Source organism: Sinocyclocheilus rhinocerous, unplaced genomic scaffold (genome assembly GCF_001515625.1).
Source record: "Sinocyclocheilus rhinocerous isolate Xijiao unplaced genomic scaffold, SAMN03320098_v1.1 scaffold47, whole genome shotgun sequence".
In the NCBI taxonomy this organism is placed as follows: Eukaryota; Metazoa; Chordata; class Actinopteri; order Cypriniformes; family Cyprinidae; genus Sinocyclocheilus; species Sinocyclocheilus rhinocerous.
In genome coordinates this window covers 8207-32274 of record NW_015633578.1, presented here as the reverse complement: position 1 = coordinate 32274, position 24068 = coordinate 8207, and the positions used below count along the sequence as shown (strand labels likewise).

Below are 24068 nucleotides of genomic sequence, written 5' to 3'. Positions count from 1 at the left end.
TGTGCTGGAAAGATTCCCAGTTATTCTGAAATCTGGGAAAATAGCAGATGATTGGAGGAAACTCTTCAAAGATTTTTGTCACTGCAGGTCAGCTTTTTATTTTGACAGATTTTCTGCTCACACTTTGGTTTCTGCAAAGTAATGTCATATGGATTAAAAGGGGATATTTTGAATTTAAAAGAACACCATTTAAAAACCAGCAAACTATGCTATTGAAGACTGGATTACGCATTTAGTGCTTGATTGAACAATAAATTCTTTAAATATGACGTAGAGATCATTTATTAACAATATGTCTAATTTCTTGACGTTTGAAGACATTTTGGAGTAAGTTCACACTAGCATTCAGAAGTTTGTCATCACCCAGAACTGTAACTGCAGTGATGGCTATTGAAGATGAGGCATTGCATTTGAATGTATTTCAATAATTCTGAATCATTTCAAGCTGTAAAAGTGATTTTCAACATTAGTGAAGCATTGGATCTATTTAATTCCACCCTACTTGGATTTCTATTAAACACACACAAAAAAAAAGAGATATTTTGCATTCACTTGCAAAAATGTCCATTTCCCCAGAAACTTTAGGTTCAGTCGCAGAAGTTTTGCGTTCCTCGAGAAAGTTTGCATTTGCTGATTGATTATGAATGCAATGCAATAAATAGTTCATCTTTTTCTTTACACTTAACAAGAAACTGTGTGCGCTGTGCTCATATTCTGGGTTCATCTGTTTGCTTGTATATAGTATGCATCATCAATAAAGTGTATATATCACTATGTAGTTCATTAAAGGGATAGTTCACCCAAAACATAAGCATAAAAACACTACACCTCACTATAAACAACTTACCTTCATTAATCTTGATCACGAATCTTCTGGGTGGTCTTTGCCTTGTGCTCCTCCACACAAAAATACTGGTTCATCTTCCAGTTGTCTGGAGAAACATGGAGGATATACAACAGGTAGTCAACCAAAATGACTGTTACCAGTGCGGCGGTAAATACAAACCAGTCACATGTGAAGCTACTGAAAAAAACTACTGCAAGAGAATTTCAGTGCTGGAAATTAATTGATCCTTTGCTGAAACTTCCGCGTCTCATGGAGAGCGCAGGCCATGGTTGCTTAGCAACGGCAGACGCAAAGGGAGCGCAAGCTACAGAGCGCTTTGGAAAGAAGAAGAAAGCGGCGCAGCTAGCGTTTTCCACGTGCTTTAGGCGCGACATGTGAACGGCCCCTTAGAGAGGTGTGCATTTTACCTTAAAATAAATAAAACAATAGAAAATGCAGGCGCCAGCTTCTGGCGAGATGTGGCAATTCACTCGGCACAACCCTCACAGTGCATTATGGGTATTCTCTAGCCGCTGAGTACACCCTATAAACACTATACCGCACTATTAACAACTTACTTTTGTTACTAATGATCTCCTCCTCAGTCTTCTGGATGGTCTTTCCCTCGTGCTCCACCACACAAACATACTCGTCCTTCTTCCAGTCGTCTGGATGAATATTGAGGGTAGATGTCTTCTGGAAGGTCCCATCCTCATTTGGTAGTAACTGTCCAAGATCTACATCCTCGTCGTGCTGCTGTCCATTTCTTAACCAGGTGATAGTCACTGCTGATGGGTAAAAACCTGTGGCATGACACTCCACTGGAGAGGAGGAATCCTTCTGTAACAGAGACACTAGAGGAGACACTTCCTCTAAAAAAAAAAAGAAAGAAAAAAGATTAAAATAAATGTGAGGGAAAAACGTTTAATACTTCAAATTTATGCATAAGATCAACTCAAACATAAATGCAGCTATATTTAGTTTTAACCCATCGGTGTTTCTCATTTGGGAGTCACATTTGTGGTTTCATCATCAAAAGTGACACTTTTTTTTTACTATGTATGTATTTTTGTTCAATACAATTTTTGTATTTTATGTTTTGTATTATGAGAGAATTTTATGGTACTAATATGTATGCAATAATTTATGCCATTTACCCATTGAAAATACATAATTTCTAACATTTTTCCATTATTTTTTAATTAATGCAGTATTTTGGGTTAAAATACTAGGCGTTTAAAATCCAGTTTTACCATGAAGCTACAATTTTAAAAATTTCAAAATGTTACATTTTTCGGTTAAAAGTGAACGAAGAGCAGCAGAGGGCCAATGAAGCAATCGCACCAATGACTAATTTATTATAATAAAAAATCATCTACTTGATAAAACAAAGTGAATTTCTTAATACTTCAAATTTATGCATAAGATCAACTCAAACATAAATGCAGCTATATTTAGTTTTAACCCATCGGTGTTTCTCATTTGGGAGTCACATTTGTGGTTTCATCATCAAAAGTGACACTTTTTTTTTACTATGTATGTATTTTTGTTCAATACAATTTTTGTATTTTATGTTTTGTATTATGAGAGAATTTTATGGTACTAATATGTATGCAATAATTTATGCCATTTACCCATTGAAAATACATAATTTCTAACATTTTTCCATTATTTTTTAATTAATGCAGTATTTTGGGTTAAAATACTAGGCGTTTAAAATCCAGTTTTACCATGAAGCTACAATTTTAAAAATTTCAAAATGTTACATTTTTCGGTTAAAAGTGAACGAAGAGCAGCAGAGGGCCAATAAGCAATCGCACCAATGACTAATTTATTATAATAAAAAATCATCTACTTGATAAAACAAAAGTGAATTTCTTGAATACAAGCTACCTCTTTTCACTAAAGCCGCTTTCCCTAACATCAAGAAATATTTTATCCAGTCAACGCAGTCTTGTTCGTAGTATTGTTTCAGTAATTCAAGCTGTTCTCTGTCCTTGTTCAACTTCTGCATTGTGATTATTCCCTGCAGTACAGGTGTGACGTATCTGGGCTCCTTCATGTCTAGAAAGATGAAATCCTGTCCATCATAACCGTGCTGATCAAACCCACGAGAGTCATTAGTCTCATCATCCCAATCACATCCATACATCCTCTGATACACATGAACACCTGAGGAAAAGAGAGAGAGGGCTTACTTGTATTTTTATTGTATAAGGTCATTCTTGACGTTTAAAACTATAGTATAAAGTATTGTAACTCACCATGCGACTGATTTAATTGCTCCATTAGAACAGTAATGTTGATTTTGTTGGTCTGCTGCACTCGTTCTCTGAACTCAGTGTATTCTTTAAATCTGTCTTCAGATGCAAACTCCTTCATCCAGTCCTGTTTGGGAATCAGCTTCTTTATCTCACTGTCATAATAATCAATCTGCTGTCCATCCAGTGTAGTTACAGCAGAAATATCTGGGATTCCCTCAACCGTCTGTCCATTTATTTCAGTGTAAAGTGTGATGAAGGTGTGCCTCTCTGAACAAACAACAAGACAAACACAGTTAAACACCACATACAGTGCCATAAATCAAATTACTGTTTGAGTCGTTCAGTTTTTTCTTTTAATTTCACATCACTACTTTTGCAGTTTCATCATAAACTAGATAATGTTTGTCAAGACAAACTGTAGGTTGACTTGAGAAAGCCAAGCCTGAAAGTTTGAAGTAGTTGCTTCAAATCTTGAAGATAGATAGATAGATAGATAGATAGATTGCTAATGTATTTTAGCATGTTGTTAACATGATTTAACATTACTAGCATGTTTTGGCATGTTTCTAACATCATTTAACACACCGCTAGCATGTTTTAGCATCATTTAGCACACAGCTAACATGTTTTAACATGATTAAACACACAGCTAGTATGTTTAGATAGATTTAAAAGCTCAAAATTTGAAGGTTAAGTTTCTCAGACAGATGCAACTGTGTTCTTGCTGGTTTTGAATGGGTGCTATGGTGTTATTAGTTGGTTTCTAGGGTGCTCAAGGTGATTGCTAGGGTGTTGCTAGGGTACTCTGGATGGTTGCTAGGGTGTTACGGGTGGTTGCTAGGTTGTAGCTAGGCAGTTGCTATGGTATTCCAAGTTGTTGCTATGGTGTTATGGGTGGTTGATAGGTGGTTGCCAGGGTGTTCTGGGTGGTTACTAAACCATTGCTATGTGGTTGCTATGGTACTGTGGGTGGTTGATAAGCAATTGCTAGGGTGTTCTGAGTGGTCACTAAGGGGTTATGTGTGGTTGTTAGGGTGTTGCCATGTAGTTGCTAGGTCTTAGCATGCTTGCTAACCTGTTTCTTGCATGTTTTAACACCTCGCTAGCATGTTTATAACATGTTTGCATGTTGTGAACATGATTTAACACATTGCTAATGTATTTTAGCATGTTGTTAACATGATTTAACATTACTAGCATGTTTTGGCATGTTTCTAACATAATTTAACACACCGCTAGCATGTTTTAGCATGTTTCTAGCATCATTTAGCACACAGCTAACATGTTTTAACATGATTAAACACACCGCTAGTATGTTTAGATAGATTTAAAAGTTCAAAATTTGAAGGTTAAGTTTCTCAGACAGATGCAACTGTGTTCTTGCTGGTTTTGAATGGGTGCTATGGTGTTATTAGTTGGTTTCTAGGGTGCTCAAGGTGATTGCTAGGGTGTTGCTAGGGACCTCTGGATGGTTGCTAGGGTGTTATGGGTGGTTGCTAGGTTGTAGCTAGGCAGTTGCTAGGGTATTCCAAGTGGTTGCCAGTGTGTTCTCGGTGGTTATTAGACCATTGCTATGCGGTTGCTACGGTACTGTTGGTGGTTGATAGGCAGTTGCTAGGGTGTTTTGAGAGGTCACTAAGGAGTTATGTGTGGTTGTTAAGGTGTTTCCATGTAGTGTCTAGATCTTTGTAGTTGCTAGGTCTGCCATGTAGTGCTAGCATGTTTGCTAACCTGTTTCTTGCATGTTTTAACACCTCACTAGCATGTTTATAACATGTTTGCATGTTTATAACATGATTTAACACATTGCTAATGTATTTTAACATGTTGTTAACATGATTTAACACATTACTAGCATGTTTTGGCATGTTTCTAACATTGTTTAACAGACCGCTAGCATGATTAAATGCACCACTAGTATGTTTAGATAGATAGATAGATAGATAGATAGATAGACAGACAGACAGACAGACAGATAGACAGACAGACAGTGTGGACAGTCAATCATTTAGATCAGATTCCAATTAGATATGCACAAAAATCGGATTTGGACTGACACTCTGAACAAGGCTTTAGTCAGAAATTTTAGTCCCAGAAGAATAATAACTATAAGTTTAAATAGCATTTCAGTAGTTTTTTCACTACACTGTAAAAAGATTACTGTGAAATTTACAGTAACTTGCTGGCAGCAATTGACAAGTTGCTGTAATATATTCCACAGTATGCTGACTGTAAATTTAATCCCAGTACAGTAACTTTGAGCAGTCCTGCACACTGCGTGGATGTATAATGTTTGGCCAGTGTTCATGCAGGGAGCTGAAGCAGAGCTGAACACACACTGTCCTGCTGTCGCACGTCGACACAACTCAGGAAATATGGCTCTTATTAAAACAATGCCATTCTTAAAGTGTATTAGTGAAATGAGGAATCGCACAGTTTTTTAAAGCAGGGTATCGCAATACATTTTTAGTACCAGTATATTGTGCAACACTATATAGTACTAGACAAATAATAAAATAAAAAGTAAATAAACTTCATTATTTACAAATTAAGTAAATAAAATTAATAATAATAATAATAATAATAATAATAATAAATTGTTTTGTATATGAGAAAATTAGATTAGGGTATTTTCAGGGATATTATCGATAACTAAAAATATTAAAAACATTTATGTTAATTAAAATAAAGCTGAAATAAAACAAAATTGATAATAATTATAATATGAACATTAATTGAAAACCTGAAAATTAAAACCATTGCCTGGCAATTAACTAAGTTTACATTGAAGCACTGGAGATAAATAAAAATTTAAATAGCAATATTAAAATATACAAACAACAACAAAAAATAATAAAATCACAAAAGCACACAATTACTAAAAAATTTAACAAAAATTATCAAGAAAAAGAAACGTATAAAATAAACACTGATTCAATATATTAATAAAACTAAAGTAACACTGAGTTCAACACACGGATGTGGCTGAAGGCCTTGCTGACAGAAATCTTTCTTTTTAACAACGTGCCATCTTCTGTGGCTATATTCAAGGCGAGAGCCAAATTTAATTATTCAAAGATAAAACTAAATTAGATATTTAAGATTTTTTTTTTTGTTCTAAAAACCCTAAGACTACATTTGGATTTACTTGGTTAGCTGACAGAGAATTCAGAATTCATCCCTAATTATTAATCGTTAATCTCACCTGAGTAAACAAAAGGTACGCAGATGAAGAAAATGATGAGCTTCATTATGGACAAAAATCCATGCATTTGACCCTCAAATAAGCATAGCTGTGAAAGTGCGCTGCAAACACTCTTCAAAAACTTCACCACATCCACAGGAAGAAGTGGTTACTGAGGGAAGCTGCAGGTCTATATAAACATTTTCAGTACGGATGTTTAAGGAGGAAAGTTTTACTCACAAGTTGACCGCTTTATTCAGTAACCATTTTTTTCCAGACAGACATTCGATCATTTCTGTTAACACTTTATTTTGATACCCCACTTTAGACATTCTACTGACAGGTAGATCTAACACTAATATTCAGATAGAGAAATACTGCAGAAATGTAATGAAGTAATCAAATGTAAAATAACACTGGATAGTCTTCACTGTATAAATAAATACAGACAAGACCTTACAGTTAAAGTTTCAAAAAGTTTAGTCAAGAGCAGTGAGTGACTTGCTCTTTGACTAACATTAATGACACAGGCAGCAGCAGGTTCATTTGGCTGCTGTCACTTTAAGACCTAATGCACATATCTAATATACTGTTACACAAGTGGTTTCCTTCTCAACTGTTTACACTCATTTAAGACATAACCGACTGCGTTTGTAGGAATACTGACCATGATGGGCGTTTTGACAATTTTGTGTGTATTAGAAACTTTACGTGCAAGACGCCGTGAAAAAGAACTCAGTTCAGTAGTCGCGAGCTGTCTGCGAAGCGGTTTCATGTGTGCACGCTTTGGGTGTGTAGATGCAGTAGACCGCACATATTCTCACAGAAACTGATATATGAAGTTACAGTCTCTGTGAGCTCGTTTCCCAAAAGCAACTTCCGACCATAGTTATCTAACGATGCTTTTGGGAAACACACCCCAGATCGGTGGCTGCAGCTTCAAAAACACTCCAGTCAGTGCAGTCGAAGCAGGCTTGTAAATCCCACTCTGCTTCATTAGTCCATCTCTTTACAGTCCTTAGTACAGGTTTAGCTGATTTCAGCTTCTGCCTGTAGGTCAGTATAAGATGAACCAGGCAGTGATCAGAGAGGCCCAAAGCTGCCCGTGGGACAGAGTGATATGCATCCTTTATTGTGGTGTAACAGTGATCCAATATATTGCTGTCTCTGGTGGGACATTTTTTGCCAGTCAAACCAAAAATACTTACTTGAAGTTAATATTTCAATAATTTAACATTACATTTGCTTGCTCTCTGATGTCAGTTAATGGTCATACATTTTTTTCTTCTTATAACATTAATCACATTTCAATTAATCCCAAATCTATAAACAAATGATGTCAAAAGTAATCCAAAAGTGGTCAGAATACATTACCTAAAATGAGTAATCTTGACTATGATTTTTAAGTAATTTACCCAGCACTCTTTAAAGGCCATTTTCTTTTGAAATATTTACAAATGGAAAGACAAGATCACACACAGTAACACATCTGAGGCAGCTGCTATTAGCATGAGTTTCATATACAGACAGTATCTGGTTTGCATTTGCACCTTCATATCCAGTGTGGTTGGACAGACCCAACGTCACACATACTGTATGTTAGAAAGTGTTTCTTCTCATTCCTTCATGTCATATCTTGCCCAAGGCACCAAGTGAGCAAAAACTACAACTGATGCAGGTTTGTGACGTCCTCGTGGAAATTATTTAACACTGAAACCGGTTTTGGTCCTGAAGAATCCCAACTGGACTGAAATCTGAGGCCCGTACAGATGAACGGAGGAAACTCTTCAAAGATTTTGATCTGCTTTTCGTTCGGACCGACTGCCAGCTGTTACTTCACGGCTGCAAAGTAATGTCGTACATATTCGTTGAGATTTTTAATTCTGCTTGTGTAAATTCTGAGAACATTCCCATCATCCTACAGCTATTGAAGCTGTTCACGGAAAAACTGTAAAAGTACTTACTTGTATACAGTGGATCGAAAGACAAATATACAGGAATAAGGAAACTCCCGCCACAGACAGAAATATTTTTTTGAAGAATGCTTTTGTAAGTCCTTAAAAACACAAAAATTATACTTAAAAAGACATACAATAATATACAGAAACAGCAATATAGGTCTGAAAAAAGTAAATGCAATGAATGATTTCGGTCTGTTCCTCAAACAAATCTATCATTTGACTTAAAAAGACTTGAAATACAGTGCACAAGTCATATTGACAAATTGAATAATACTTATTCTTGTCTTTTTCCAAGCTTGACGAACTTAGTCACTTTTATTATACAGTATGACAGAAGAAGAACTTCACAATATACCGCACTATTAATAACTCACTGTTGTTACTCTTGATCTCGTCCTCTCTCAGAATCTTCCGGATGGTCCCTGTCTCGTGCTCCACCACACAAACATACTGGTGCTTCTTCCAGTCGTCTTGAGGAACATTGAGGATAGATGTCTTCTGGAAGGTCCCATCCTCATTTGGCAGTAGCTCTCCAAGATCCATGTCCTCATCATGATCTTCTCCATTTTTTAACCAGGTGATAGTCACTGCTGATGGGTAGAAACCTGTGGCATGACACACTACTGGAGAGGAGGAACTCCACTGTAACAGAGACACTACAGCAGCTACAAAAAATTGAGAAAAAAAGTGATGAAAATACTTCCAATTTATGCAATAGATCAACTTAAACATAAACACAGCTACATTTTGTTTGAACCCTTCAGTGCTCCTCAAATGACACCTGAAATGTAACAGAATGTAACAGAAAAAAAAGTAACATTTTTGTTCAAATTTTTTTTTTTTTGAGAGAATTTTATGGTACTAATTAATATTTATACAATAACTTATGCAATTTATGTAAATAATTTCCCCCACAAATATTTGTAATTTCTTTTTTAATTAATGCAGTATTTCAGGTTAAAATAGAGACTAGGCCTTAAAAATGCAGTTTTCTCATGAAGCTATGATTTTTTACAAAACATTTTTTGTAAACAAAATTTCTCAGTTAAAATTAACCAAAGTGCACCAGAGGGTTAATGAGGCAAAAAAAAAAAAATAGACAAACCATTTTGTTTGAACCCTTCAGTGCTCCTCAAATGACACCTGAAATGTAACAGAATGTAACAGAAAAAAAAGTAACATTTTTGTTCAAATTTTTTTTTTTTTGAGAGAATTTTATGGTACTAATTAATATTTATACAATAACTTATGCAATTTTTTCCATTGTAAATAATTTTCCCCACAAATATTTGTAATTTATTTTTTAATTAATGCAGTATTTCAGGTTAAAATAGAGACTAGGCCTTAAAAATGCAGTTTTCTCATGAAGCTATGATTTTTTACAAAACATTTTTTGTAAACAAAATGTCTCAGGTAAAATTAACCAAAGTGCACCAGAGGGTTAATGAGGCAAAAAAAAAAAATAGACAAACACCAATGACTTATTTATTATAGGATAGAGTGGGGGGAAATGCCTCCCTAACCACTAGATAAAGTCAAGATACATTTTTGTTGCAACTATGGACTGTGTTGACAAGAGTGACGTAGAAGGATTCACCATGAAGCTCACACTGCTGATGAACCTGAGAGGAAACAGATTTCACAGGAAGTGATCTAATTTTCAGCAGTAAAAAAAAGTGTTTTAAAGCTTGTTGTTTTGTAGAAACGATTCCTTTTTTTTTTGTGTGACGATTCATTGTTACTTTCCAAAATGTGCTTGAAGACACAAATACACAATTTACACACACACATAAATTACTGTAGTTATGCTGTTCTGAACATCAAATCCTTTGTTTTTCAATCAAATGTATTCTAACTAGTTGGTTGAATAAAAATATTTGGACTTTATATTTAAAAATAACCTTAAGTTAGCATCAGGTAACAATATTTTTCAAATAGGCTATTATAATTTTGTAATTCATAATTATTGATTATATTCTTTAAAATTTTAAGCTAAAACTGCCTGTACTCTGATTTTGCTGTAAATGTATAAAGCAAATTGCTTTTGTCAGACCGAGGGAATTTGTCCCCACCTTGGTACAAATAAAATTTTTGTTAAAAATCTAATCAGATGAAAACTCATGCTTGGTTTATAATTTATGTCATTGTCACTAAAACTGAGATGACTATTCTGGACACATTTAACTAAATAAACAGAAAAATGATACAGTCCTTAAGGTGGGTGGGGGGGGGATCTGCCCTAATCAAAAATAATCTACTTGTTGAACAAAGTGAATTTCTTGAAGACGAGCTACCTCTTCTCTCTAAACCCGCTTTCCTTGACGTCAAGAAATATTTTAACCACTCAACACATTCGTATTCGTAGTATTGTTTCAGTAATTCAAGTTGTTCTCTGTCGTTGTTCCACTTCTGCATTGTGATTATTCCCTGCAGTACAGGTGTGACGTATCTGAACTCCTTCATGTCTAGAAAGATGAAATCCTGTCCATCATAACCGTGCTGATCAAACCCACGTGATTCTCCAGTCTCATCATCCCAATCACATCCATACATCCTCTGATACACATGAACACCTGAGGAAAAGAGAGAGAGGGCTTACTTGTATTTTTATTGTATAAGGTCATTCTTGACGTTTAAAACTATAGTATAAAGTATTGTAACTCACCATGTGACTGATTGAATCGCTCCATTATAAAACGAATGTTGATTTTGTTGGTCTGCTGCACTCGTTCTCTGAACTCAGTGTATTCTTTAAATCTGTCTTCAGATGCAAACTCCTTCATCCAGTCCTGTTTGGGAATCAGCTTCTTTATCTCACTGTCATAATAATCAATCTGCTGTCCATCCAGTGTAGTTACAGCAGAAATATCTGGGAATCCTGCAACCGTCTGTCCATTTATTTCAGTGTAAAGTGTGATGAAGGTGTGCCTCTCTGAACAAACAAGACGACATAAAGCTCTCAAACACCACACTAAAATTACTGTTTGCATGTTTCAGCATTTTCTTTTCACTTCATCAATACTTTTGCAGTTTCATCATAAATTAGGCATCACTGGAAAGGTTTAAACTTAAAACTCATCCTGTGAAAACATTGTGTTACATTATAAACTGTACTATAAAACCTTTTGCGGGCTCAGTTTTTGTGATATCAACTTCAAATTTGGAGCATCACTAGGTTAGATATACCGGTATATTTTTATAGCAATTTTACAGTCCAAATTATTTTGTCAAACAAATTTAATATAAAATAAGTTCAGTACATTGGCTTTACTAAAACTTCTAGAACTTTTTTACATGTTCATTTTTCACGTGTTTATAATCTGCAGTGTGTCTTCTTTAAAAAGACCAACCTTGGGCCTGTATTTCAAAGCGTTCTTGAATCTATGGATCTATGTTACTGGGTTAATTTGCATCCAAATGTTCATATCTTTAGTCATTCATGTAGGACTAGATAAAAAACTAATTTGATAAAAAGGGAGAAAATAATAATAATAAATTGTTTTATATTTGAGAAAATTAGAAAACACCACATGATTTTCTATCAGTTCAACCAGGGATATTATCGATAGCTAAAACTATTAAACACATTTCTGTTAATTAAAATAAAGCTGAAATAAAACAAAATGAACAATAAATCGAATAAATAAATATAACAAAAATATTAGTTGAAACTAAACAAAAAGGCAAAAAGCTGAAATTAGTTTACGTTGAAGCACTAAAATAAACGCTTATTCAACATATTAATAAAACTAAAGGGAAGTAGCTGAAGGCCTTGCTGACAGAAAAATCTTTCTTTCCTTTTTAACGCCATGCCAGCTTCTGTGGCTATATTCATGAGAGCCTACATATGGATTTACTTGGTTAGCTAACAGAGAATTCATCCTTTAAATGATGGTATGAAATGAATCTCACCTGAGTAAACAAAAGTTACGTAGATGTAGTAATTTCAAGCTCAAAAGGGAAATATTTATGACGAATTATAACTGGTTATGATTCATAATAAATATTTAGATTAGATCTTTGAATTAACTGTAGCAGAATCAATATTACCATTACTTGATCTGTCCGTCCACCGAGCAGACAAAATAATCATTTATCAATTCAAAGAAAGATTATTTTCCTGGCCAAGGAAGAATAATCTTTTCTTATTTATGCAGTGCTAGCAGTAATTTAACATATGTAGCAAGGGTTGGAACATTCATTGACTTGAATTGTGAGCAGCAACAGAGACAATCAGTTGTGAATATAAGGGATTTAATAAATGAAACTATATCTAACATATAACTAACTAAGCAAAACACATATATACAGAATGAAGCAAAGTAAGAAAAAGAGAGAGGAAAGAAAAAGAATGGCAGTATTTCACATCACTTAACCACAACCTTTGAGAATCATCAAAGAATCAAAAATCACCTTAAAAAGGGGCTGAAACTTAAACACGCATCTAAATAATTGTAAACGGTTACTTGCATTGGTTTCGATTGCTGAAACAAGAATCCTGATGCAGTAGACACCGGAGGTCTTTGATGAGTTCGTGATGAGTGAGCTGGAAGTTTTACTTCTGGTTCTTCTGAAGAAGGAAAAGTCCACAGCGACTAAAGTTACTTGAAGATAAAAACTGCCGGAAAATAAAACTCAAGAGGAAGATCTTGAGAGTCTTGGAAAAGGTGTTGTCTCAAACGAAGAGGGTTTCTGAGCAAAGATTATTTCGGGCTAATGCCTTTTGAGGGTTTGTATTCACACCCCCTTTTAGGTGGAATGGCCAATCAGAGGCATGAATTTTGAGCGGGAGAAACTTTCTTTGTCTCTTGTTTATGGCCCATTTGCATGTTTATTGCTGGTCTGGAAGATCGGTGCAGTTTTACCCAAAATATGCTACAAATAGTAAGATGCGTTTCACAATCACATACTGTACATCATTGTTTGAGAAATAGATAGCAGATCATTTTGATACCAAGAAACAAACATTTAGAATAGATTAAACCAAAGATACATACATACACCTGAAGATCAGTGTTTTAGGGCTTTAACTAATACAAATACGAGTGGTAACTCAGCTAATCTAATAGGGAAACATACAAACAACACATGCAATATACCAGATATATTTGTAGAGTATAATAGAGTAACGGTCTTTATGTGTGTGTGTGTTTGTGTGTGTGTTAGTTTGCTTGGTCAGCCGGCCTGGCCTGTTGTGCCTGGCCCCGGGGGTCATTTACGTCTCTTTGGAATGTGTTTGAAACCCCACATGAAGGTGCGAGTGGTGAAACTGTTTAGCATCTCTTTGAGAGTGGGGGGGAACCATTTGACATTTAGTACCCATATAAGTGTGACGTCTGGGACCAGGACTGTAATTTATATGCAAATGTCAAAAGCTAAAAGGGTCTTCTTAAACCATAAAACCCCAAAAATCATGCATGATCCTACGCAGACGCTACAGCCCCCCTTTTGGCTGACGAAGTTCACCTGCACACTTCATCAGACAACAGTTTTCATGATGGTTGGACAGCAGGTGGATCATGATGATCGGGTAGCAGGTGGATCATAATGGCTAGATGGCAGGTGGATCCTGAAGGCCGGATGGCAGGTGGATCCTAATTTTCAGATGGCAGGTGGATCAGGATTGACAGATGGCAGGTGGATCCTACTTTTCCTCAGCCTTCGGATCCTCAGCGTGGGTGTTACCCTTGGTCAGGTTCAGCATTGTCTCCGCCTGGGTCCCTCTCTTGCGGTGGCTCCGTTTGAAGGTTCGAGGAAGGGCAGCTGTGCACCTGTTCATGGACCTTTGCACCCCGTTGACTCTGTTAAACAGGACAAAAGCAAGGCCGAGGGTTAGGGTGTACCCGATTGCTGTGGCAAGGCAAAGTGCCGTGTCGGCAGAGGTCCAGGATCGAGCGACGGGAAAGGTGTTCTGGACAGGCATCCGAGACAGTGCTTGGAGGGCTGTGTCGATTGGGGTGATGTCAATCGTCTGTGACCCCCCTTTCTCAATGCTCAGTTCCAATTCAGGTTCCATGGTGAGATTGTGGTCCCTGAAGAAGGCTGGCATTTCTACCTCGGATTGGTACTCTTCACTTGGAAGGTGGTACAGCGCCAGGTCACCGAGGTGGAGGATGGCACCTTTGGGCACGTGAATCCACATACTCTGGTTGGGCAGACTGACACGGGTGGCAGTGTCGTGCTGGTCATAGGTCAGTGTGGCGGTACGGATGGGCGTGTTGACAAGCCACTGATTTATCACAATCTCTGCTTGCGTTTCTGTGACTTGTGTGCGAGGCTTGGCCTCAGCGGGGCAGAGTGTTTCTCTTTGCATGGGTTGTAACCCGCAGATTCCTTCAGTGTTGTCTCGAAGGAAGGGCTTGCTGGGGCAGAGATAATGAATGTCTTTGGTCAGGGTACACATGCGCAGGTTTGGGGCCAGGTATAACTGTGGGTTATTGTCGTGGTAGGCTACCATATCTGGTGTGTGTATTCTGATGTGAGTGTTTCCCTGCCAAAATCCAACATTGACAATGTCTTTGAGTCTGTAAATGTTGTCAGATTCAATGATGGGTAGATTCAGAAGAAACGCCATCTCGCTCTGCTCAGGGTCAACATGTAGCAGGATGGACCCTCCCAGGGAGTAGGCAAGGTGGGCTTGAAGAGGGTCAGCTGGACGGGTAGTTACAGAGGATAACACTGTTTGTACTAGGCTCAGGGGCACCAGATACGGAGGAATTCTACCCATGGCTAGGCTGTCAATGGAGGAGCTCACCTCACGGAGCATGTCAGACATCAGTGCGGTGACCAGCTGAGTTTGGGCAACATCATTCTGTATAACAGAGAATAACTGTTTCACGGAGTTCACAGTTTGGTTCAGCAGGACACTGTGAGTGTTCAGAACCACCAGGGTGCCCTTCAATGATTTGCCTATAGTCTGTAGGGTTTGGCTCTGTAGTGTGAGTTGTTCTCTCAGCTGGGGCATCTCAGTCTGGATCTCCCTTACATGTTGCCTCAGGGTAGATAGGCTCACGGAGTTGACACTGGTCACTCCCAGGTTGAACAGGGTTCCAACAGCAGCAGCAGCTCCGAGCAAGGCCCCTAGGAATCGTTTGTCACGCCTGTTATGTCCGCTTAGCTCTGCTTGAGTGACAGTCATTTTCTGCAACTGAGAGAGCATGTGTTTGATATCGGCTTCTGCGTGAGCGAGGGTATTCTCAGTCCATTGGGCACCTGCCCAACTGTAGTGTGCAGCTGCCCGGGGATAATGTGTCCGGTAGACATTTCGGGGGTCGAGTCGGACGTACACCTTCTGGGTGTGAGTCCTACAGTTGGTCATAAGAAGTCCAGGTTGGTCCCTCAGTGCAATGCCTGATGCTGGACCTGGTGATGTGATATCGGGTTGCGGCTGTCCTCTGTTTAGCTGGAGGCAGAGGATGGAGAGCCACAGCAGCATCCTGGTTCAGAGAAAAGGGAGAAAGGCAGTGGATCAGTGAGGGAAGTTCTTGTCTGTTCGAAACAGTCTTTGTTTGAGGACTATAGCAAGGCCTAGTTAGCACAAGCCCCCCCCTGTCTTTCCCTGCCAGCAGCCACATGTCTCTTGATCTGGTTACGATGGACCCATTTGAAAACTGGTTCTTTCTGTCCCCGACTCAGCTTGATCCGATATGCAACAGGGGAGAGTTTGTCCACAATCTCATGCGGTCCTGTCCAGTGTGGCAGGAACTTCTTTGATAGCCGATGAGGGGTTATCTGAGGAGGCTGTGCGTAGCTGTAGTACCAGACCCTGTCGCCCACATCCAGTTCTTTGTGTGAGGCCTTACGGTCGTAGTATGCTTTCTGGCCTTCTGCGCTCTTTTGGAGTCGTTGTTGGGCAAAAGCAAATGTGGTTCTCAAATGCCGGTGTAGTTCATCAAGGTATTGATGAGTGGTGTAGGCGGTGACAAGGTTGGAGTCTCCTGGCTGGTACAGCAGGTGCAAGGGCAATGTCATTTGCCGGCCTGTCATTAGTTCGAAGGGAGGCACACCTGTTGACTCTTGTGGAGTTGCTCTGATAGCCATGAGCACCAGGGGCAGTTTCACATCCCAGTCCTTTTGGTTAGCAGACAACATTGTGTTACATTATAAACTGTACTATAAAACCTTTTGCGGGCTCAGTTTTTGTGATATCAACTTCAAATTTGGAGCATCACTAGGTTAGATATACCGGTATATTTTTATAGCAATTTTACAGTCCAAATTATTTTGTCAAACAAATTTAATATAAAATAAGTTCAGTACATTGGCTTTACTAAAACTTCTAGAACTTTTTTACATGTTCATTTTTCACGTGTTTATAATCTGCAGTGTGTCTTCTTTAAAAAGACCAACCTTGGGCCTGTATTTCAAAGCGTTCTTGAATCTATGGATCTATGTTAACGGGTTAATTTGCATCCAAATGTTCATATCTTTAGTCATTCATGTAGGACTAGATAAAAAACTAATTTGATAAAAAGGGAGAAAATAATAATAATAAATTGTTTTATATTTGAGAAAATTAGAAAACACCACATGATTTTCTATCAGTTCAACCAGGGATATTATCGATAGCTAAAACTATTAAACACATTTCTGTTAATTAAAATAAAGCTGAAATAAAACAAAATTAACAATAAATCGAATAAATAAATATAATAAAAATATTAGTTGAAACTAAACAAAAAGGCAAAAAGCTGAAATTAGTTTACGTTGAAGCACTAAAATAAACGCTTATTCAACATATTAATAAAACTAAAGGGAAGTAGCTGAAGGCCTTGCTGACAGAAAAATCTTTCTTTCCTTTTTAACGCCATGCCAGCTTCTGTGGCTATATTCATGAGAGCCTACATATGGATTTACTTGGTTAGCTAACAGAGAATTCATCCTTTAAATGATGGTATGAAATGAATCTCACCTGAGTAAACAAAAGGTACGTAGATGAAGAAAACGATGACCTTCATTATGGATAAAGATCTATGCATTTGACTCTCAAATAAGCGTAGCTGTGAAAGTGCGCTGCAAACACTCTTCAAAAACTTCACCACATCCACAGGATGAAGTGGTTACTGAGGGAAGCTGCAGGTCTATATAAACAGTTTCAATACGGATGTTTAAGGAGGAAAGTTTTACTCACAAGTTGACCGCTTTATTCAGTAACCATTTTTTTCCCAGACAGACATTCGATCATTTCTGTTAACAGGTAGATCTAACACTAATATTCAGGTACAGAAATACTGCAGAAATTGAATGAAGTAATCAAACGTAAAATAACACTGGATAGTCTTCACTGTATAAATAAATTCAGACAAGTCCTTACACAATCCAGTGCCAAATAAAGCCCTGTCCTCCTGAAGCTCCACAACCTCTCGTGAGCCAAAAGGTGCCTTACGTGCCTTCATTTTCATTACCAAGAACAATATTTCAGCAGCAGTCACATCGGCCCTTGAGGAGGAAAATTATGCAATTGGCCCCCGGTTTCACAGACAAGGCTTAAGCTAGTCCTGGACTAAAATGAGCTGTTTTAACTGAAAGCCAGTTGCACTGACATCTCTTAAACACACGATGTACCAGTTATGTAATCTATAGGTATGTTTTGGTCATTTCATGATTTAATAATTGGACGTTAATAGGACATTGCATGCCCATGATTTCATTACCATCAAATTACCAACTCAAAACATCGTCAGTGCTAACTCTTATGGTTATAAGAAAACCAAGAACGGCCCAGCTACATATTATACTCATAATACTTAAGTCATTTCATAACTTATTGGCAACATAACTGCAAAGTCATGGGTCTGATAGCACACGCACATCACTGAGACGTCTATTTGACGTCTGCATTACATCTGCAAGATGTATTTTTTAGAGTGTTTGCTCATCTGCAATACGTCTATAGGATGTTTCCTATCAGATGTCAAATAGACGTTTAGAAGATGTCTTTAAGATGTTTATGATGTAAAACTGACACCTCACAGACGTCTGTCAGATGTTTGTAGACAGCAGATGCTTTCCAGATGAAGCGATCTTTAACAGACGTCTTGCTGACGTACCTGTGCTATCTGTATTTTCATTACCATCCAATTGCACGTTCATTTAATGTGTTCTGATGACTAGAATTTGCTATTTAAAATGTGTAATTAATCGTCAGTGACAAAATTTCCCTTGAGATAAAATGTTAATGTTGTAATGTAACATAAAATGTATGTGCTCTTTATATATGATGTTATATACAGCGCACGCGCCTCCACATTTTAAACAGAAAAATGCGTGAATAGTGTAACATCTGACAGGACAGTTAGTTTTTCTGAGGTGAGAGACTTATTTTTAATTTCACTACAAGATACGAAAATAACGTTAGAATAATGACAACATCTGACAGCAGATACATGTTTTTCTCAGACACTTTTCACTTAAAAAACAATTTTTTTATTTAAAAAGTTCATTATTTTACTGACAAAATATTTTAGTTTTTAGTCTTGTATATTTCTTTCATTAGATCAGATAACATTTTATTATGTCATATGATCATGTTACAACGTGCCCCCCAGATGTTACAGTGTACCCCACATATATGGGGCATGTTGTCACATTTCACTTCTGTTCTTTTGGGACAAATAAAGAAAGAAAGTATACACTATTATTATGAACCAAAACCACGTATTTGTACTTGACAAGTGTGAAATTAATGTGGAAAAAAAATACTGAAAAAGACAAAGATCTGCATGGTGTTCTTTTTTTAATGTTTCATTTTAACAATAAAAACTCACAAAGCTGGTCCTTTAAAAAATTTATAATCGTTAAATGTATATATCTTGAAAATAAAATATTCTGCATTTACAGAACCTTTTTTTTTTTTTCTTTTACAATTCTGTATTGTATAAAGCGCTATACAAATAAAGGTGACTTAACTTGACAATATTTACAAATGCAAGAGGTGAAAGAAGTTCACACACACACACACACACACACACAGTAATACATCTAATCACATACATCAAAGGCACACATTATTAATGCAAGTTTCATGTACACACAGCATCTGGATATTCTTTCATCGATCACATCGATATCCACACATCACTTACTGTACTGCTCATGGATGTTATACAAAAGTTCTCATCACATCTATTATCCATTATTGTCCAACATCATCTGTTTGCCCACATCCAGGGACTGTGCAGACGATTGTCCATCGCTGTCGGCCTGTGTTACGGGATGAAACGCTTTCTCAGACTTTGGTTTCTGAAAATGAATGTCATAAAGAATAAAAGAAGCTCTTATTAATTACACTAAAGCAGCATGTGACAAAACAGCAAACTCTCTCAAATGCTGCTTAAACATTTGGCTTTGTTTTTATAAACATAGCAAAGTCAAAGCTAACATATTTTACACTAAATCTCTGTTTCATCAAACCAGTACACATCTAAAACTTCTAAAAGATATTATTAGATCAGAATTTTTGAAATGCAGATTTTCTTTTGAAAAACTCTTTCAATCCAGTTTTTATTGATCTGGTTATGAGACTTTAGACCAGCCATCAGCTAGACTAGTCTGAATAAGACTGGATTATTGTGGTCCATGTAAACACTGCTATTTAAAACTGGATTATGCATTCATGCATCTTGATATTATGATCACGGAGAGACAAGTTATTAACAATATGTCTAATTTCTTGATATTTGAAGACATTTTGGAGCAGGTACTAGCATTCAAACATTTGTAATCACCCAGACATTCTAGTGGCTACTGAAATGAGGCTTTGCAGTTTAAAGTGGAGATTACGCAGAAATAGCGATAGATAACTTCTTCCGCATTGTGATGTGTAATGGATATGGTTCTGTGTATCAGTTGTTGATTGGATGGATTGGAGAAGTCCTGCATGTGTCACCAAAGTCTGTCATTTCACCAAACATCCAGTTATGACTTTAAGAGGTCAGTTACGAAAAGAACCCCACACATGTGCACAGATCAATCATTCACAATAATAACATGCATTTAGAAAATAGATTTAATTTCATGTCAACTTCAATGTAAAATGACATAATAATGATTCGCAAAATTATTAGTAAAGCATATTTAATTCCATCTTGGTCATGTGTCAAAAACATGAAAATGTGTGTGTGAATCCAAACTTTTGAATGCTAATGTCACTGCAGCTGATGAGACCACTTGAATGAGAAATTATATCAGCTCAGAGATCGACAGGTAAACATACTTACCATAAGATGCCTTTTTTTTGTGTAAAATGCAAGCAATCCAAAACAAAGCTGCTGCTGCGCTTGATCCCAACAATATGGTAAGAATTCTAATGTATAACTCTAGAGGACCTAAAAAATAGACACACGTGAATAAAAATTCACAGAAACAGTAACACAGAAACTGATCAAATCAATAATAATCAATACAAACAAAAATAATCCACGCATATAAAAAAAAAAGTGATTCTTTGGGTCACCTCACAGCTGGTCCTAATAAGCCACTGTAATGGTTTGAGCTGTGTGATTTTTTTTTTTTAAGACTGACTCATATTGACATCGTCTTCTTATTCAACTTTGGTGCATTTGTAATACAAATGAAAACAACTCTGAGTGCTTTCTGGCTGTATACAGAGTCATATGAGGAGAAGAACGCACACAAACAGCACTGTGTATCAGTAACATGCTATATACTGAATAATGACTTAAACACACAAAGCTGTCACATGACTTCAGAAGACCTGAAATAATAGCCCTGAAATACAGTCTCACAAACTAATTTCTTGATATTTACTCTTTTCTTGCTTTTGGAGCTTGACATGAGAATCTTTGAAGCGAGAGAGAGAGAATAACTATGAAAACAAAGCATTAAAAGTATGATTAAGATTTTTTTTTTTACTCGCTGTTGTTACTCTTAATCTCGTCCTCAGTCAGAATCTTCCGGATGGTCCCTGTCTCGTGCTCCACCACACAAACATACTGGTGCTTCTTCCAGTCGTCTGGAGGAACATTGAGGATAGATGTCTTCTGGAAGGTCCCATCCTCATTTGGCAGTATCTCTCCAAGATCCATGTCCTCATCATGATCTTCTCCATTTTTTAACCAGGTGATAGTCACTGCTGATGGGTAGAAACCTGTGGCATGACACACTACTGGAGAGGAGGAACTCCACTGTAACAGAGACACTACAGCAGCTACAAAAAATTGAGAAAAAAAGTGATGAAAATACTTCCAATTTATGCAATAGATCAACTTAAACATAAACACAGCTACATTTTGTTTGAACCCTTCAGTGCTCCTCAAATGACACCTGAAATGTAACAGAATGTAACAGAAAAAAAAGTAACATTTTTGTTCAAATTTTTTTTTTTTTGAGAGAATTTTATGGTACTAATTAATATTTATACAATAACTTATGCAATTTATGTAAATAATTTCCCCCACAAATATTTGTAATTTCTTTTTTAATTAATGCAGTATTTCAGGTTAAAATAGAGACTAGGCCTTAAAAATGCAGTTTTCTCATGAAGCTATGATTTTTTACAAAACATTTTTTGTAAACAAAATTTCTCAGTTAAAATTAACCAAAGTGCACCAGAGGGTTAATGAGGCAAAAAAAAAAAAATAGACAAACACCAATGACTTATTTATTATAGGATAGAGTGGGGGGAAATGCCTCCCTAACCACTAGATAAAGTCAAGATACATTTTTGTTGCAACTATGGACTGTGTTGACTTGTTGTTTTGTAGAACATCACAGTTATATATGATATGAGAATAGTTAGGCCTGTAGATAAGGAGTATGTGTTATTAAAGAAAAATATAATACTATTTTTAGAATTACATATTTTTTCTCAAACCTAGTCTGTGGGGTAAAACGCTCCAGGGTGCGTGGCTTCATTACTGTAGTTACTCTGTTATCCACATCAAATCCTTTGTTTTTCCATCAAATGAATTCTAACTAGTTGGTTGAATAAAAATATTTGGACTTTATATTTAAAAATAACCTTAAGTTAGCATCAGGTAACAATATTTTTCAAATAGGCTATTATAATTTTGTAATTCATAATTATTGATTACATTCTTTAAAATTTTAAGCTAAAACTGCCTGTACTCTGATTTTGCTGTAAATGTATAAAGCAAATTGCTTTTGTCAGACCGAGGGAATTTGTCCCCACCTTGGTACAAATAAAATTTTTGTTAAAAATCTAATCAGATGAAAACTCATGCTTGGTTTATAATTTATGTCATTGTCACTAAAACTGAGATGACTATTCTGGACACATTTAACTAAATAAACAGAAAAATGATACAGTCCTTAAGGTGGGTGGGGGGGGGATCTGCCCTAATCAAAAATAATCTACTTGTTGAACAAAGTGAATTTCTTGAAGACGAGCTACCTCTTCTCTCTAAACCCGCTTTCCTTGACGTCAAGAAATATTTTAACCACTCAACACATTCGTATTCGTAGTATTGTTTCAGTAATTCAAGTTGTTCTCTGTCGTTGTTCCACTTCTGCATTGTGATTATTCCCTGCAGTACAGGTGTGACGTATCTGAACTCCTTCATGTCTAGAAAGATGAAATCCTGTCCATCATAACCGTGCTGATCAAACCCACGTGATTCTCCAGTCTCATCATCCCAATCACATCCATACATCCTCTGATACACATGAACACCTGAGGAAAAGAGAGAGAGGGCTTACTTGTATTTTTATTGTATAAGGTCATTCTTGACGTTTAAAACTATAGTATAAAGTATTGTAACTCACCATGTGACTGATTGAATCGCTCCATTATAAAACGAATGTTGATTTTGTTGGTCTGCTGCACTCGTTCTCTGAACTCAGTGTATTCTTTAAATCTGTCTTCAGATGCAAACTCCTTCATCCAGTCCTGTTTGGGAATCAGCTTCTTTATCTCACTGTCATAATAATCAATCTGCTGTCCATCCAGTGTAGTTACAGCAGAAATATCTGGGAATCCTGCAACCGTCTGTCCATTTATTTCAGTGTAAAGTGTGATGAAGGTGTGCCTCTCTGAACAAACAACAAGACAAACACAGTTAAACACCACATACAGTGCCATAAATCAAATTACTGTTTGAGTCGTTCAGTTTTTTCTTTTAATTTCACATCACTACTTTTGCAGTTTCATCATAAACTAGATAATGTTTGTCAAGACAAACTGTAGGTTGACTTGAGAAAGCCAAGCCTGAAAGTTTGAAGTAGTTGCTTCAAATCTTGAAGATAGATAGATAGATAGATAGATAGATTGCTAATGTATTTTAGCATGTTGTTAACATGATTTAACATTACTAGCATGTTTTGGCATGTTTCTAACATCATTTAACACACCGCTAGCATGTTTTAGCATCATTTAGCACACAGCTAACATGTTTTAACATGATTAAACACACAGCTAGTATGTTTAGATAGATTTAAAAGCTCAAAATTTGAAGGTTAAGTTTCTCAGACAGATGCAACTGTGTTCTTGCTGGTTTTGAATGGGTGCTATGGTGTTATTAGTTGGTTTCTAGGGTGCTCAAGGTGATTGCTAGGGTGTTGCTAGGGTACTCTGGATGGTTGCTAGGGTGTTACGGGTGGTTGCTAGGTTGTAGCTAGGCAGTTGCTATGGTATTCCAAGTTGTTGCTATGGTGTTATGGGTGGTTGATAGGTGGTTGCCAGGGTGTTCTGGGTGGTTACTAAACCATTGCTATGTGGTTGCTATGGTACTGTGGGTGGTTGATAAGCAATTGCTAGGGTGTTCTGAGTGGTCACTAAGGGGTTATGTGTGGTTGTTAGGGTGTTGCCATGTAGTTGCTAGGTCTTAGCATGCTTGCTAACCTGTTTCTTGCAT

The 24068-nt window shown here is 36.8% G+C and overlaps 2 protein-coding genes across 2 annotated transcripts; both read right to left on the bottom strand.

The window, feature by feature from the left end:
* On the bottom strand, positions 1 to 6341 carry LOC107744648 (major histocompatibility complex class I-related gene protein-like). The gene is made up of 6 exons (XM_016558454.1): positions 6296 to 6341; positions 3091 to 3357; positions 2720 to 2998; positions 1405 to 1698; positions 848 to 932; positions 1 to 131 (listed from the first exon to the last, which is right to left on the bottom strand). The coding sequence occupies exons 1-5, from the start codon at positions 6339 to 6341 to the stop codon at positions 853 to 855; spliced, it is 966 nt and encodes a 321-aa protein (XP_016413940.1). The 3' UTR covers positions 1 to 131; positions 848 to 852.
* Positions 6342 to 21104: 14763 nt separating this feature from the next.
* Positions 21105 to 24068, bottom strand: LOC107744647 (major histocompatibility complex class I-related gene protein-like). Its single transcript, XM_016558453.1, has 4 exons — positions 24056 to 24068; positions 22981 to 23247; positions 22610 to 22888; positions 21105 to 21403 (listed from the first exon to the last, which is right to left on the bottom strand). The coding sequence occupies exons 1-4, from the start codon at positions 24066 to 24068 to the stop codon at positions 21105 to 21107; spliced, it is 858 nt and encodes a 285-aa protein (XP_016413939.1).

What these genes read in the sequence shown, in the direction of transcription:
- LOC107744647 (XM_016558453.1), bottom strand. An exon ending in GCGATTCAATCAGTCACATG is followed by an intron (nt 22,889 to 22,980) that starts GTGAGTTACAAT and finishes TCTTTTCCTCAG; the next exon opens with GTGTTCATGTGTATCAGAGG. An exon ending in AGCGGGTTTAGAGAGAAGAG is followed by an intron (nt 21,404 to 22,609) that starts GTAGCTCGTCTT and finishes AATTTTTTGTAG; the next exon opens with CTGCTGTAGTGTCTCTGTTA.
- LOC107744648 (XM_016558454.1), bottom strand. Translation starts at nt 6,341, where the DNA reads ATGAAGCTCATCATTTTCTTCATCTGCGTACCTTTTGTTTACTCAG. An exon ending in CGTACCTTTTGTTTACTCAG is followed by an intron (nt 3,358 to 6,295) that starts GTGAGATTAACG and finishes TTGTTTGTTCAG; the next exon opens with AGAGGCACACCTTCATCACA. An exon ending in GCAATTAAATCAGTCGCATG is followed by an intron (nt 2,999 to 3,090) that starts GTGAGTTACAAT and finishes TCTTTTCCTCAG; the next exon opens with GTGTTCATGTGTATCAGAGG.